Source organism: Poecilia mexicana, unplaced genomic scaffold (assembly GCF_051168715.1).
Source record: "Poecilia mexicana isolate PSO_F unplaced genomic scaffold, ASM5116871v1 scaffold_5, whole genome shotgun sequence".
NCBI lineage: Eukaryota > Metazoa > Chordata > Actinopteri > Cyprinodontiformes > Poeciliidae > Poecilia > Poecilia mexicana.
In genome coordinates, this window is record NW_028263374.1 from 30,232,700 (window position 1) to 30,248,712 (window position 16,013).

General features: G+C 40.9%; 1 protein-coding gene and 1 pseudogene across 3 annotated transcripts in view; one reads left to right on the plus strand and one right to left on the minus strand.

Moving 5' to 3' along the window:
• The first annotated feature begins 4,148 nt into the window (after positions 1-4,148).
• On the plus strand, positions 4,149-7,646 carry LOC106922859 (uncharacterized; annotated as a pseudogene). The gene is made up of 2 exons (XR_015762911.1): positions 4,149-4,421; positions 5,875-7,646. The product of XR_015762911.1 is annotated as an uncharacterized LOC106922859 (transcript).
• Positions 7,647-9,901: 2,255 nt separating this feature from the next.
• Positions 9,902-16,013, minus strand: part of pcbp4 (poly(rC) binding protein 4) — an 84,638-nt gene continuing 78,526 nt past the window's right edge. For both annotated transcript variants that reach the window (XM_088005878.1, XM_088005877.1), the window contains exon 15: positions 9,902-14,801. In XM_088005878.1, the coding sequence (XP_087862004.1) occupies positions 14,363-14,801 (439 nt within the window). In that variant the 3' untranslated portion in view covers positions 9,902-14,362. The remainder of the gene's footprint in view (positions 14,802-16,013) is intronic.

Sequence of the window (16,013 nt, forward strand, 5' to 3'; positions counted from 1 at the left end):
TTTTATTTGTAAGTATTGATTTTATTTTATAGCCATTTAGCCAAGTCTCTGTAGAACCATTTGTCTCTGCTAATGACATCTTCAGTACAATTTTTTGATCCCAGGCTTAGTTTATGGACTGTAATGTGAAATTGGGCACAAGTATAAGTCTGACAGTTTGTTCACCAAGTTACTGAGAGGATCTGTAAGTATTTGACATTGTTCCATGCCCATCGTTGACGTTAGTCTCTAACAAAATGTGGATCATCTACCAGGAACACTGCAACCAGCATGAGTTCCTGTAGTGTAGTGGTTATCACGTTTGCTTTACACACAAAAGGTCTCTGGTTCAAAACCAGACAGAAACAGGCTTAATATGTTCTATTCATCACAGGTGTTTACTAAAGGTCAACAAGGGTGAACCCAGAAGGCTCCATTTGTTAAATCCACTGGATGAGTTACTCCCACCAGTTTCTAATTCTTCAAAGACTGCGCATGTTACAGTCTTATTAACTTTTGCATCATTTATTTCCTCAAGATAAACTGCCGGCTCCTCAAATGGATTAACACAACGTTGCATTCTCTTTAGTTTTCTCTGGTCTGGAATGGAGACTTGAATTTAACGCGCCATTTCAACCAAAGGTTTGTAATGCGCTTCCTAACCAGACGCTCCAAAGCGTCCGGTCCATAACTCTTCAACACGCTGTCAGCTCCGGTCAGAAAGACGCATTTAGTTCAGAGACCATGAGATGATATTCAGAAAGGATTTTTTTAATTAATTGGTTTCAGTTACCTGAGACTAAATCTTTGCGTAAAGTCTATAATGTCTGCCCATGTGATTGTTTTTATTATTTGTTTGCTCACCTTTAAACACTGATTTAAATATTGTAATTTTTAAACTGAGCAGTAATTTTACATCCATGGAAACTCAAATGTAATATTTAAAACTTCAATACATAAAATCAGTTATTTAACAATATGAGGTGTTTAATTTGTTTTTAACATTGTATTTTATACATTTATGCTAGGGCTGCCCAAGTCTAGTTTTCCAGAGCTACCATCTGCAGCTTTAGATGCATTCCTTCTCTAACACACCTGGACCATTGAGTCATTATAAGCCTCTACAGAACTGAATGAGGGAAGTCAACCTTTTGTCTGGGGTGTTTTAGCAGGGATGCACTCCTGATCTGTACCATCAATGTGGCCCGTTGAGGGGGGCCAATATGCTGAAGTGGCCCTCTGTGAAAATGAGTTTGACACCCCTGTTCTAAACGGAGCTTGGCAGAGCAGCTGAGAAATTTTAGTCAAGCAAAAAAAAAAAATTGGGAAAATGGGCAACTCCACTATTGATTATTTGATTAACATCTGATTCAGTTAGTAAACAAAGCATTACGGATTTATCTTCATGATAAGAAATCGAAAAAACATAATTTAATGGATGTAAGTTAATGCTGCTTCACACTCATGTACAGGTGATATGCATCCTAGAGTTGTTTGCGATCCGCCATTATAGAAAAGAAGAAGAACCAGGAAACACAATATTCTCCAAAGGTACTCGGACGGTCTGGAACAACGGAGACTGAAAACAGCCCAGGACTTAAGGTTTATGTAAGTAAAGGAACTTTCTGCAGGGACGAATCAGAGTTTTTACATTAAACGAAAAACCCGTTTAATGTAATCTGGTGGCTAACTTCTGTTGGCTGCTAGCTACCGCCGATGTGCTGAGCTGAAGGACCCCGCATAGCTGCCCTGGTCGATGCCGTTTCTCCACGTAGGAATGAAATGTTGGGCTCGGCATGTGACAGTAGTATTGTGTCAAAATGTCCCCCTACCCCAGGAATTTGTTGGTGGCATAGGAGTTGCTTCACAGCAGCTCAGAGCTAAACCAGAAGAGCTATCACAGTGAATCATATAAATACTGAAAATAAGAGTAATCAAATTTGAGGTTTTAATATTTTGACAACCCTACTTTTTCACTTCAAGTAGTTCCTGAATATTTTAAGCAACATGATGCATATTAATCTGTAACTCCTGTTTTAACATATTATCTGTTGCTTTTTCAGGTTCACCCGGACACAAAATGGCTGCCAGATCAGAGGAGGAGCTCTGCTGTCTGGTCTGCAAAGAAGTCTTTGTTGATCCGGTTGTTCTGTCATGCAGCCACAGCTTCTGTAAGGAATGTCTGAAGAACTCCTGGAGAGCAAGACCTGGATGTTCATGTCCTGTTTGTAGGAAAAGATCTGACAGAGAAGATCCTCCAGTTAGTCTGACTCTGAAGAGACTCTGTGAATCATTCTTACAACAGAAAATCCAAAATGCTCCAAAGGATCTCTGCTCTCTGCACTCTGAGAAACTCAAACTCTTCTGTCTGGACCATCAGCAGCCAGTTTGTCTCGTCTGCAGAGATTCAGAAAAACACTCCAAGCACAGATTCAGGCCCATCGATGAAGCTGCTCAGCAACACAGAGAGAAACTGAAAACATCTCTGGAGCCTTTAAAGAGGAAACTGGAGATGAAGAAGGAAGTTAAAGAGGAGTTTGATCAGACAGCAGAACACATGAAGGTCCAGGCCCGACACACAGAGAGGCAGATTGTTGAGCAATACTCAGCATGTGTTCTACCTGCTCCTCTGATAGATCTATCAGTGTGGAAGAAACTCCAGAGGATCAGAATGAATCTGGACTATGATGGAGGAAAGCTGTCGTTCTCTGATCTGAATACTAACACACATACACACCTTTACACACACCTTCACTGACAAGATGTTTCCTCTCTTCATCACGGTGGGTAAAGCAAAAATCTTACCGATGGAGATCTGAGTGATCAAACAGCAGCTCTGATCTTCTCAAAGGAATTTCCTCAGATGTTTGAGACTGCGGTGTCCACACACCCAACACAAGGACAGAAAAACCAGAGGTCACCATTGGTCCATCGCTATTAAGAAAACACGTTATAGTGACCTGTTCACAGCCAGGAATCAGTACTATGAATATTTTTTTTTTGTTTTTTTTTCCCGGTACATATAAACATCTCATGCATGTTTGTATGCACCAACTTGGGAATAAAACCTTTTCTGATCACTCATTGACAGATGTAGGATTTGGATGTGGTCCTGCTTGGGAGAGCAGCCAGGAAATGTTTGAACTAACTGATCATAACATCTGATTTACTTAGTAAAAATTATACAAAAAAACAAAACAACTATGGAATTGTGTCCACATTCAGGTATTTTAAATGACTGACAAACTTTCCAGATATTACATTATGTTTTAGATGTAATTGGTAAATATACCATGGTAATACAGCAGGTGTCGATAATTGGTTATGATAAGTCTAGACCTTTAGTGTGGTTTCAACTGCTTTCTGTTTCACAAAACTTTAAACTCAATACTTAAAATAATTTATCTGTAAAAATGATGCAAAGTACATCCAGTAAAAATATCTACAGTTTGAACAGTGAAATTGGTGTACACATTAAAGGTCTCACTTTAACATCAACAGTAAAAGTGTGTGACTTAAATACTTTTTGAAATGTTTATTTATCAGCAGATTAACTAGAGGTGGTAGAGTAGCCTTGCATTTATTCAAGTTGGTGTTTTTTACTAAAATGTGAAAAAGCTACTGAATATCCCTTATAAAATGTTACTGATGTAAATGTAACTAAACCCTCCTCTGCTTTTTAACAGTAAATAACAGGAAAGAGTGAAATTAGCCATTACTTTAAATGGTTAGCTGTGAAAAAGTCAGCTACTTTTTTATTATATTAGCTAAGAGAAACTTTTTTTGTTATTGAGAAAACCTACAAATACAAATAAAGTGACGAACAAAACACAATGTAATAAAGTTTGACAGGGATGTAGCTGAATATAATGACTGGATTAATGCCAGTCTTCTGCCTGTTTGTATTCTTTCCATAAAAACAAAAAAGAAATGTTCATATCTTAGTGAAAATCTAGAATCAACATTACAAATTATAGTTATGACATTCTTTCCAAAATCTCCTGGTAATATATGAATTCCAGAATAAATAACTGTTACTAATCAATACATGGATAACTATATTAAGAGAATTGGATTTTACTGGATTTTGCTCAGAGAAACAGGTTTGGGGACTGAAATGTTTCTAGTCATGCTCACCGCCGTCCAGTAGGTGGCGGTAACGCTCCGTTCGGTATAAATCACCAACAGAAGAAGAAGAAAATGTCTCGTAGACGGACTCCATCAACACAACAGCGGCTGTGGGAGCGCGGTGGTTTGTTTTTTGGGGTTTTTTTGTTTTCGAACCGCAGCCGGAGCGAAAAAAAACACAGGAAGATGGAAAGTTTGTGACTTCCGGGCAGAAGTGAAACGAACTGAAGCCCAGCTGGAACAGAAACATCAGTTCAAACAGGAACACGAAATGGAGGCTGTTTCCAACCCCGAAGATCGGCTGCAAAGACTCGGTTTGTATATTTAAAGTCTTATATCAAATGTATGAAGGTTTGGTTCCAGTTAATCTAAGGTTTATGAAGGATTTATTTAGTTTATTAAGAATACAAACTGAGATCAGTGTTTCTGTTTGTAGCCTAGCCAGCTCGCATGCTAACAGCTGTGCTAATCTATAGGTAACGGTGTGCTAGACTAACCGGTCGAAACTACAGATTTTTCTAAAGTTTAGGTGGCTGCGCCAATGCCCGTTAAAAATGAAACTTTGTTATAATCCTGATTAACGAATACATTTCTGTTGTCAAATTAAAATTATGTTTCAAATCAATCCTGTCTGCAGAGCAGCATTCAGTGCAGATCATGAGCAATATGTACCGTATTTTTATGCGTGTTCTGTACTGGGAAACACTCTTTGCAGGCTGTTGGTGAAGGGAAATAAACATATTAGGAAAACAAATTTCGGGCATTCAGACCTAGTAACAGCTAGGTCTGAAACGGATTATAAACTCTCTTTCTCTCAGATCCACTGATTACCGTTCATCTGAACTGTGATGAATAATAAGTGGTCTGAGGTCACATTTGCATCCTAATTGAAACTATAAAATTGTTACCTATTTCTTTGCGATCAAAGCCAAATGAATTAGCAAACGGATGGCCTGTCTTGTCACAGAGAAATGAGAAAACAACTTTTTAAGTTTTGGTTCTACAGTGATCCACATGTCCTGTTCCTACAAAAAGTCAGACTACTTTCTTTAAAATGTTGTAGCTTAGTTTATATTGAGCAGGTACACAATTCATAGTATAATTTACATTTTTGGGAACAACAAACAAAACATTTTTTCACCCCACGTAACAGTTTTGACACCTGTGGTTTAGGCAATGGAGTTGTTGGTTGGTTCTCGTCAGAATAAGGTGTAAAAGGTTTGCCTGCTGACCTGAATTTGGATGACTGCAGCAAATCTTTGTTTTTTAGGCTTATTTACCAATAATAATACCATCGGAGGATTCCCTAACATCATGCAACAACTATGGCTGCAGCTGTTGGATAATTCAGCTGCAGCTGACTTAATTTAGTAATGCTGCAACTGTTAGGAAGCTGTACTGCAGATGTTCCTTCAGCAGCAGTGCCTCTTCTTTTTACAGTCTTGCTACATGAAATGCCTGTTCCACAGTTTGGATGCCATTTGATCCTGTCTGCCCCAAACTGATTGCAACTGAATTGGAATACTGTTATTCTTTTTTTTAAATTATTGCTTTCTCCAGGGGTCAGCCATCTTTACAAACCAAAGAGCCATTTTGACCCTGTTCCTTCAAAAATACATTTGTCTCAACAAGAAAACTAATGTGACTCTTCAGAAAAACACTTTAAACTTCCCCATATTTCAGAAAACATTTTATGATCATAGAGCCGTCATTTTATTTATGCATTTTTCTATGTACCAGATTATGATCTTCCCTTGTTGCCTGCAGATTTTCAGCAGATGCTGCTGGTTAAGGAAGAGCTTCCTGAAGGACGGAGTCCTGGTGGGGACTTGTCGGATCCAGAGTCGCTCCAGATAAAGGAGAAGCAGGAGGATCCCTGGCCCAGTATGAAGGAGGAGACTGATGCCACCTGGTTTCCAGTAACCACAGTCATCATGAAGACTGAGGAAGATGAGGAAGCGAAACCTGTTTCCTCACAGCAAACGGGGAACGCAGATCTTCTAGTCAGTCATTCAGTTGACCTGGGGAAGTTAGAAACTGAGGAGGAGGACTGTAGGAACCTGGACTGTAATGCAGACAGGAGCTCTTCAGATACGGATGTCAGTGAAGAAAATGAGGGAAATTTGAACAGTCCTGATTCTCAGCTAGGAGACTTTTCTTTAAGGTGTTTGGTTAACAAAAAATATACAATGAAGAATTTGAAATCAACAAGGGAATCCCAAATGGATCTGAAATGTTTTAGCTGTAATGAATGTGGCAAGAGCTTTCTGAGGGAAAATCTTCTAAAAATACATGTGAGAATCCATACAGGGGAGAAACCATTTAGTTGTGAACTTTGTGGACAAAGGTTTATACAAAAATCCAACTTGAACAGACACATGAGATTCCACACAGGGGAGAAACCGTTTGGGTGTCATCTCTGTGGACAGACCTTTAGTTGGAAGTCTAGTTTAGATTGTCACATGAGAATCCACACAGGAGAGAAACCATTCAGCTGTGACTTCTGTGGACAAAGATTTGGTGAGAAATCGGTTCTAAACACTCACATGAGGATCCACACTGGAGACAAACCATTCAGCTGTGATGTTTGTGAACAAAGATTTAACCAAAGATCACATCTTAAAAGGCACATTAGAGTCCACACTGGCGAGAAACCATTTTGCTGTGAGGTCTGTGGACAACGATTTGGTGATAAATCAGTGCTAAACGTTCACATGGGAAACCATACGGGAGACAAACCATTTGGTTGCCATGTTTGTGGACAGCGATTTAGTCGTAAGTGTATTTTGGACAGTCACATGCGAATCCACACAGGAGACAAACCTTTTAACTGTGATCTTTGTGGGAAAAGATTTAGCCACAAGTCAGCTGTGAACATCCACAGGAGAATCCATACAGGTGAAAACCCATTTTGTTGTCAAACATGTGGAAAAAGATTTAGTCGAAAGTCAATTTTAGAGAGTCACAGGAGAATCCACACTGGAGAACAACCTTTCAGATGTGATGTTTGTGGACAAAGATGCAACGAAAGAGCACATTTAAAAAAACACATGAGAATCCACACAGGAGAAAAACCATTTGGTTGTGACGTCTGTGGAAAAAGCTTTCGAGATAAATGCCATTTCAAGAGTCACATGAGGGCCCACACGGGAGAGAAACCATTTAATTGTGATATTTGTGGAAAGAGATTTAGTGATAAATCAGATTCCAATAATCACATGAAAATCCACACAGGAGAAAAACCATTTGCTTGTGAGCTTTGTGGACAAAGATTTAGACGAAAACCCTGTTTGAACATTCACATGAGAATCCACACAGGAGAAAAACCTTTTGGTTGTGATTTTTGTGGGAAAACATTTCGACAAAAATCCTATTTGAAAATCCACACGAGAATTCACACAGGAGACAAACCATTTAGTTGTGATGTTTGTGGGAAAAAATTTAACAGCAAGTCAAATTTAAAAAGTCATGAAAATTCACACAGCAGCGGAAACTGTTCACATGTGAATATTAAGAGATCTTAATATGGAACACTTGAACGACTGCAAAGATGTTTCTAAAACCCATTTTCCTACTAAGAATTTAAGTGTTTGTGATGTGCCAATGTCTGTTTGCATATTCATAATTTGTTCCTTGAACATTTCATTAGATACATAAAACCTGGTGTTGCAGCTGCAGGTTTGGCCTGTGAGCTCAAAGGGGCTTTGCAGCTGCTGCACACATACTGGTTATTTTTAAAACAATGTAATTGAGTTTTTACCTCTGACAGTATTTATGAATATTTCCAAGATTTCATGAAAAACAAATTGCAAGTTGACATTCTGGACGTTGTGATCCATTCTAAATGCAAAAAAAGACTCGTTTTTGTGATTCAGATGTTTGCCACATATTTGCAAGGTCAGGGGTTAGTTGAGGAGTTTAAGGCACGGTTACATCATGAGACAAACTAGCACTTTGTGATTGTTGGTTTTGATTTTTGTCAAAATTTTAAAAGAATTATTGATGCTCAATGCCTAGATGGAGAGTGGAGTGTGTTGGTTTAGCAAAGGAAAATTAATCTAAGGTCAAATTTAACATTTCAACATAATCGTTACATAAACACACCAACAACCCAGATTTCCAAAACAGGTGTGATGCAACTCAACCATGGGCTTCCTGATTTGTGTCAGGTTTACTTTGGTGAGTTCAGTGAGCAAAATGCTGAACCTTTCGGTTACCTACAGATGTGTTTGAGTAAAATTTTTTTTTTTTTTATGACAATTAAGATTTTAAAGCGACGGTAACCAAGTTTGGTTCCAGTTCCTCAGAAAATTTAAATCCTGCCAGGATTCAGTTTTTCTTTCCTAAAGAATAACTGGTGCTGCTAAAATGGTCTGACAGTAAGGCGGAGCTCAGATTGTTCAAACGGGTGATAAATGGGATTTTGTGTGTAATTTGTGAAGGTTTTAGTCGATGCAGAGTAAAAATGTGAGAACTTGGCATATTTAACCACAAGGGGGCAGCAGAGCTCTGAGTGATGATCAGCACCGTAACAGAAGCAGCTGAAGTTCAGCCACAGTGAAGCAAATTTTACTGAAACACCCAAATTATTAAACTTTTTCCTTAAGGTAAATGAAATGCACAGCCCTGTTGACTTGATTTGAACTGAAACCGTTCATTTCTGGCTGATTCTAAGACTTTATCGACTTTAGCAGAGGAGAGAAGAACTCTACAATAAGTTGTGTATCAGTTGGTCGCCGGTGCGCCATGAGCTGAGCCCACGTTGGAGTCCTGGTTTCCAGTCACTCGCCACTTTATTTCCTGTCAAATTAGTGTTCAATAAAAGGTCAGTCATGCCAAAAAATCTTTGAAAATAAGAACAACTGTAAAAGTGATTTTAATACATGGAGATTCATTGGGAAAGAATATGCTGTAATGTCTCAAGCTCAAGAACCGAGGGCCAAATCTGACCCATCAGACTGTTTGCAAAAACTGAAATTTTACATAAGTTCTGTGCTTTAATATGTCAGTCAAGTCAAATCATCTTTATTTATATAGTGCCAAATTACTTCAGTATGAAAAGATGCTAAACACTTTATTTTTCTTTTATCGCTGTTTTGCGTTGGTAGAAACTGAACAAAAATAAAATATAAACACTAAAATGTCTGACTGGAGGTTATATTAATGTTTGTTTTTCAATCCTGTGAATTAGCTATATTTTATACTGTAATAAATAAAATGCTCTTCATATAAAAATCAGTGTTCTACTTTCTTGTTTCTCTTATCTTTGAAACGATCTAAAATATTCATATCCATGTGTTAATTAAAACTGAAGCTTGTAGCTTTTCTAAAAAATGTTTTTCATTTTTGTTAAAACTGTCTCCATGCCGTTACAGTTTATTATGAAACAGATAATCTGAAAACATCGATCTCCTCTTTGAGCTGCTAAAGCATAATGGAAAAACAGCCAATTGGAGCCTGGAGTAGGTGATTGGTGCTGTCAATCACCTCATGTAGTCGCTGCTGAATGCAACTTACACAACTTACATTTACAGGAAAATTGTTTACTTGTCGTTGTTGGTGGCTATGCTAGCCAGCCTGAGCATTCATGACAGACTATGCTAGCTGCAGCGTAGCAGAGAGACAGGATTACATGTTCACATTTTCTCTTCTCCTTCAGAGTTTCCTAAAGCAGAAACTCTGGGTCCGTCTCTGGTAGCGTTGCCATGGCGACAGGGTTCCCCTCCCACAGCTTTGGGTTTGGGTTTCTGGTCAGAGCTGGACACTTTGAACAGAACAAACGGAGACGAGGGGAACCGGTTCTTTCAGTGCTCGTTTATTGGAACATGGCATGGATGGAAGAAAGCAGAACCGCTGACCCAGACACACGGGAACCGGACTCACAGAACCTCTGGTCATAATGGAGTTTTCATGTTCGAGTGCAATAATATTCATAACTGTCCTCAGCTGCTGCTGAGCGCGTGGTGCTGTTCAGACTCAGGCAACACCTTCACCGGCAGAGATCCACTTCCTGTCTGCGTCAGACCTACAGGAAGTTATAACCAGTGAAATATCCTCAGAGAGGTTTTAGGATCAGGTCACTTCCAAGCGGGGGTGCACGGGCCAACTGTAGGTCAGGAAATGCCAAATGTTGGGTCTGGTTTTGCCACATAAATAGGATTCATAGCATGAAGGATGTTTTTGTTCGTCTTATTTTTACTTTTTTTTTTCCAATATTTGATCCTAATGTTTGCTTGATCCCAGCAGGGGGTGAAAATATTTATCAGTCTGGTTTAAAAGGTGTTTGATGTAAATCCGATTTTCTGACTCGTTGCTCATGGAGACGCTGCTTCGCTCCTCACCTGAGATTTTCAGCACCATCATAACCTGCTGTTAATATGGAGAAGCAAAAAACACTAAATGTAGATTTAAAAACGTAAACATTTTTAACAGCATGAACTATTTATGAGCATTAGATTTAAAATTCACCTGCGTGTGTTTTTGTTTTTACTTCAGCTAAACAAAGAAAATCTAACATTTAATTTACATTAAGAGGTTATTAATAGTTGTCAGTTTCTGCATAAAAAAATTTTAAAATTACTTTTGACAAAGATGATTTGAGTCAGATATTCGATCATTTCAGGAGGCGATAATTATTACGAAAGATTCAAAGCATCTGTTTTGGTTAAAGTAATGCAAACATCTAAACTGTGGATGAACCGACAGATCGGACCTGCTGATGTTCACATGAAGCCGATCTGATCCACTTCAGCAAAGGTCTGAAACCAGCCGCTGCTCTGCAGGGAGGCTCCGCCCACCAGGTCAGTTCACAACAGGGAGCCGACTGCTGTCAACTCAGCAAGTCAACATTTCAGACAACAAAATTGGCAAAGGCCAAAATCGGTGCACCGTTAATCTAACCTCTGATTTCTGATTAAAATAAAATAATAGAGATAAAGTTGTGCGACCCGGCGGGTCCCGCAGACAGGATGGGTGAGTCGTCTTCAGGGCGGATGTGTTGTGAGTCTGAACCAGGAGCGCCGGTCCAGTCCGGGTCAGACCGGGTCCACCTGAACTGGACCTCAGAACTGTTTTTGCATAGACATCAATTCAAGTCAGACTCATGCAGATGGAGGAGGAACGACAGAAACAATGAAGAGGAAGAAGAAAGAAGTGATGTGACTTTATAAAAATAAGTGAGCCTGTTAATCATCATCATCATCATCATCATCATCAGTAGTTAATAATACAAACAGAAAGTTTATGCAACACGTCCAGTTCAACCTGAAGCTGCTCAGTATTGCTTTGATCCCCAGACGCTGCAGCCTGGTGTGTGTGTGTTTGTGTGCGTGTGTGTTAGTGAGGCCAAGCAGACATGCAGCAGCAGCGAGGATCCAGAGAAATGTTCCTCAGTTCATCCAGAAAAATGAATAAATTAAAGAAAAAATCAAAAACAGAGAAAATCTGCTACAGAACTAGAATTAGTAGAATAATATCAACATGTTTGTTAAAGCTGCTGCTTCTGGTTTATTTGTATCTTTTTAATAAAAGCTTGTTGGCATTGATGTTTCTCTCTACGTTTATCTGGCTGCTGTTTGTGGAACAATCTCTGTTTTATTAGGAAGTTTAGAAAGTAAAAGTCCCAGTTCAAGTTGTGCGAGCCGACGGTCTCAAACGTGGAGACACATTTTGAGTCTCCATTTAATCTGAATTCAGACAATTTATCACACCACTGAAAAGCAGAGTTTTTAAATATGTGATCAAAGTTTTGATCATTTTGGCTTTCCGTACTTTCAGAACCCACTCTGTCCTGCTTAAAATAATGTATGTTGTCATTAGCAGCCATTTTTAATAAACTCCATGAATCTCATTTATGTATTATTCCATTTATTGTGTGTTTTGTTTATCTGTAAAAATCCTCCTGCTGTTCAGTATTTTGGGTCGCTGTGTTGCCGTAGTTCTGCTTGTTCTACTTCTGCTCAGAATCAGAGGAAAGATTTCAGAACGTTTTCGGTTCTGATATCCAGTCGGATCAAACGAGTGGAAACACTTCAACACAAACAGACAATTATCAATGTTACAGTGAAAAAGTTAATTGGTTCACACACTTAAAAAACATAATACAGTTTTACAGTCATATTGGAAACAGAATTTCATCTAAGCCCATAGCTGTAATACTTCTCTAAATAAGTTAAAAAATAATTTAAATCAATCTGAATTAATTGAAAGAAAAAAGACTTAAAAAAATCTTTACAAGAAAACCCAACGAGACACGAAGCAGGAAGTACATTTACATCGTATACAAAGTCAGCTCAGTGTTAGTGATCAGTGATATAAACTCTGAGGGAATATTTCATAACGGTTAATAATAAATATAGGAGTATACAGTGTGACAAAGAGCAGGACAGACAGAAGGAGAGCTGGAAAGTCTTTATGGCTTTTACAGGCTGCAGGCAGCCGCCGCCTCCGGACTCTGAGCTGCTGAAACCAACCAGGGAGGAGAAACCAGAGAGAAGCTCAACTTTGTGGGATTGTTGGAAAATGAAACGATGCAGATTCTGACATGGATGCTGAACATGTGATGGCTGTCAGTAGAAAGCAGGAAGTAAAGGAGCAGATTGTTGGATTCTCAGATCAACCACCATATTGATAAAACAAATAAAAAGATGATAATTCATATTCATTTTACGTAGCCCCCTTAAACAACTTCCTCCAGTTTCAGATTTCAATATGGCTGCCAAACGATAGTGGGCGGAGCCGGCCGATAAAAACATGACAGGATTTGCCATCCGTACAAAACCTGAACTCACATCGGTTGATTTGCTCAGACGTCGCCGGAACATGAAGCTTCTCAGCCTCAAACTCCAAGATGGCTGCTGGCTTATTAAACATAATGCATCTCATCTATGATTGGACCAACTAAAGAGAGACTAACATTTTACTGGTTTTCTGTTTGTTAGCGGAAAAGTTCAAACGGGCAGAAAGTGGTGTGGATTCGCTTCAAGCATCAACAAAATGTTTTAAGGCAGAAACTTTCTTTGCTACGTTTATTCCTGCAGTTTGGAGTAAGTTTGGTTCTCTTCTGCCACCTTGTGGTGACAATAAGATACTGTGATTAACCCTTAATGCTTCTGGTAAAGTTTGAATCTCGTGACGATCAGTTTTATTATGATGACGGAGTTAAAGGTCGAGCCGAACCCACAGAAACGATTCTCAATGTCGCAGGAGCAAAAATCACGTCGTTGTTTTTCTTCTTCTTGTCACAAACCCTGGAAAAGTCTCCGCTCTGTTGAACTTCCAGAAGCCGGTTGTTCAGCCAGCAGGACGGACAGTTTGAGCCGTTTAGTCTGAGGCGGTGAGAACCAGAACCCTGACCTCCCGCTGCTCGGTTCTGGTCCGGTGTGGCGGGAAAACGTCCCTCTGATGGCTTCTGCTGATTTTCTCCCCAGTAACGTGGAAAATAAAATGAGGTTTTGCATCTTGTTAATCATCATTTCCTCCTCTGAACTGGTAACATCCGTTCCTGTCTGCCGTGTTTACGGCTGTAAGCCGTGACATCTGCCGCAGTGAGAGGGTTTCACAGGAGCTCGGCTCGGTGGGTCAGTGGAGTGTAAAGAGTGTGTGTGAAATGTCCAGAAACGGTTGGACTTCGGAGCGACCATCCCAGACACTCAGACCTCTGAAGAAACGCTACCGTCTCTGATTGACGTGGAAAACAGCTGGGATTTAAACCCAGGACGAAGCAACGCCATCAACACACTAAATGATGGTCAGCGCCTCGTTTTAAACTGGACTTCGCTAAAAGCGGGGAGCAGAATGTTGACCCGGTTCGTCCTCATAACGGTCAAATCGTTTCTTTCCAGTGACGGTGGATATTTACAGGGTGAACCACGGACTCATTGACCCTGAGAGGTAACCCTGCAGCTACTTGGTGATTGTCAGGTTTAAAGGATCCTTCTTGTCATCAGTGAAGATGACCAGCAGGTTCAGCTGGTTTAACTCTGAAACTATGATGAGCGTTTTAAATCTGCTGCGGTCCGGCGGAACCGGACTCAACGTCACCAAACGATTTCACTTCACCTTCACTGATCGCTGTTGGCTTCACAGAATCGGTATTATTTAGATAAATCATGCATGTTCCAATAATCCCACAGTGATCTTTGCTAGCAGTCAGGAGAGGAAGAGAGAGATGGAAACAGGAAGTGACAGAGTTCAGAGGCCCTTGCAGTTTGAAGAGCAGCCCAGGAGCCACCGCAGAGACGGCCGTCCTCCTTCATCAGTACGGAGAAAACTTCTGTCTCTCCGGCTTCTTCATCCCGTTGGCGGACGATGAGATCTTGGCCGTGTAGGACGCCAACGCGGCCGCCGCGTGAGCCGGGACGGGAACCGCCGCCGTGGCCGCCGTCTGCACCGAGCTCGGGATCACCGGCGCGCCGATGGCGGCAGCCGCCGCCGCCGCCGCTGCTGCTGCGGAGGCGGGAGGGGTGGACAGTGCCAGGTAGGGGATGGATTTCACTCCCAGGAGGCTGGAGAGGGGAAGGGCGTAGGGGGCGCCCAGGATCGGAGCGTGGGGCAGTGCAGCACCCATCGCTGCCAGGGGGGAGGAGGAGGAGGACGAGGCGGAGGCGGGGGGGGCGGGCTGGGTGAAGCTCATGGTCAGGTCAACGGGAGACGACATGGAGGAGGACTGGGCGGTGGATTTGGCGGTCTCTAAACTGGAGGAAGGAGGTGGAGGAGGGAGGGTGGAGGGAGCACAGGGGTCAGGAGGGCGGGGCAGGAGGGGGGGCGGATGGAGAAGGGTTAGAGGGTCAAATAAAAGACATGTTAAAAAAAACGAGTAAAAACTGAATGTGAACCAAAACGGAACCAAACAGGATTTTTTTGGAGCGAAAAATGAAAAACTGACAGAACAGAAAATCAGGTGTGTTTTGCTGGAGGTTGCAACAGATTATTGTAGGGGGTTCGCTGTACGGATGGGGGGTGTGCTGTATAAGTTGGGGTGATGGCTTGGGAGGGGGCTTAGGGAGGAGGAAACAAAACCATCACAGACACGTTAGCATGGCAGCTCATCACTCATGATGCAGAAACGTTTCACTGCGGATCTGAGAAATTCACTGTTTACCCTGGAAAAGGAGGAAGAACGATGAAAAGAGCTTCACATCGTCACCGTTGGCTTTTGTTCTTGAACAAACAGAACTGAACCGATAAATTTCAGGAAAAAACGCCTTAAACTTGGTGCCAAAGTCCATCTGTCTCCATCCGTCCCCACTTACCAACGACCGCGTGTCCATCAGTCAGGTCTGCTCTGGACCGGCCGACAGTCCGTCACAGACACACAGGACCAACAACCATCCTCACACCAACAGACTGTCTGGAAAGAACCAACATATTCGAACTTCCAAACTGATTTTTGTCCCAATTAGCCACTGAACAGACCTGAAGGTCATCCAGCATGTTGATGTGGCGTAACCTTCAGCACCCAGCAGAACTGGGTCTGAAACGTTTTCAGAACATTTCAAACAACTGAAACTATTTGATTTTTAATTTATTCAGCAGAGAAAAAACTTCCAAGTGTTGAGTAAAGAGCTGAGTGGAGATGTGGTTTGATTGTAGACGGATGAGTTATACGATCAGGTCTGCTTTAAAGTCTGAGTCAACCACGTCTCGGCCAGTCTGAGGTCGTTTCATGAAGACGCTCCACCTGTTCCTGAACGGAGCTTCAAGCTGCAGAAATGATGCAGCACATTTTAGTGAGGAAGAGAAACAGGATGTGATCTGAAGGGTTTTCAGGCACTGAGGACGTTTAAAGACAAATATGATATTTATAATATTACTGCTGTTTTTTATGGATTATAAAAACATTTTTTATTATCATTTGTTCATATTTACTGTAGTGAACTGTCATGTGATGCCTTAAAGTTTTTCAT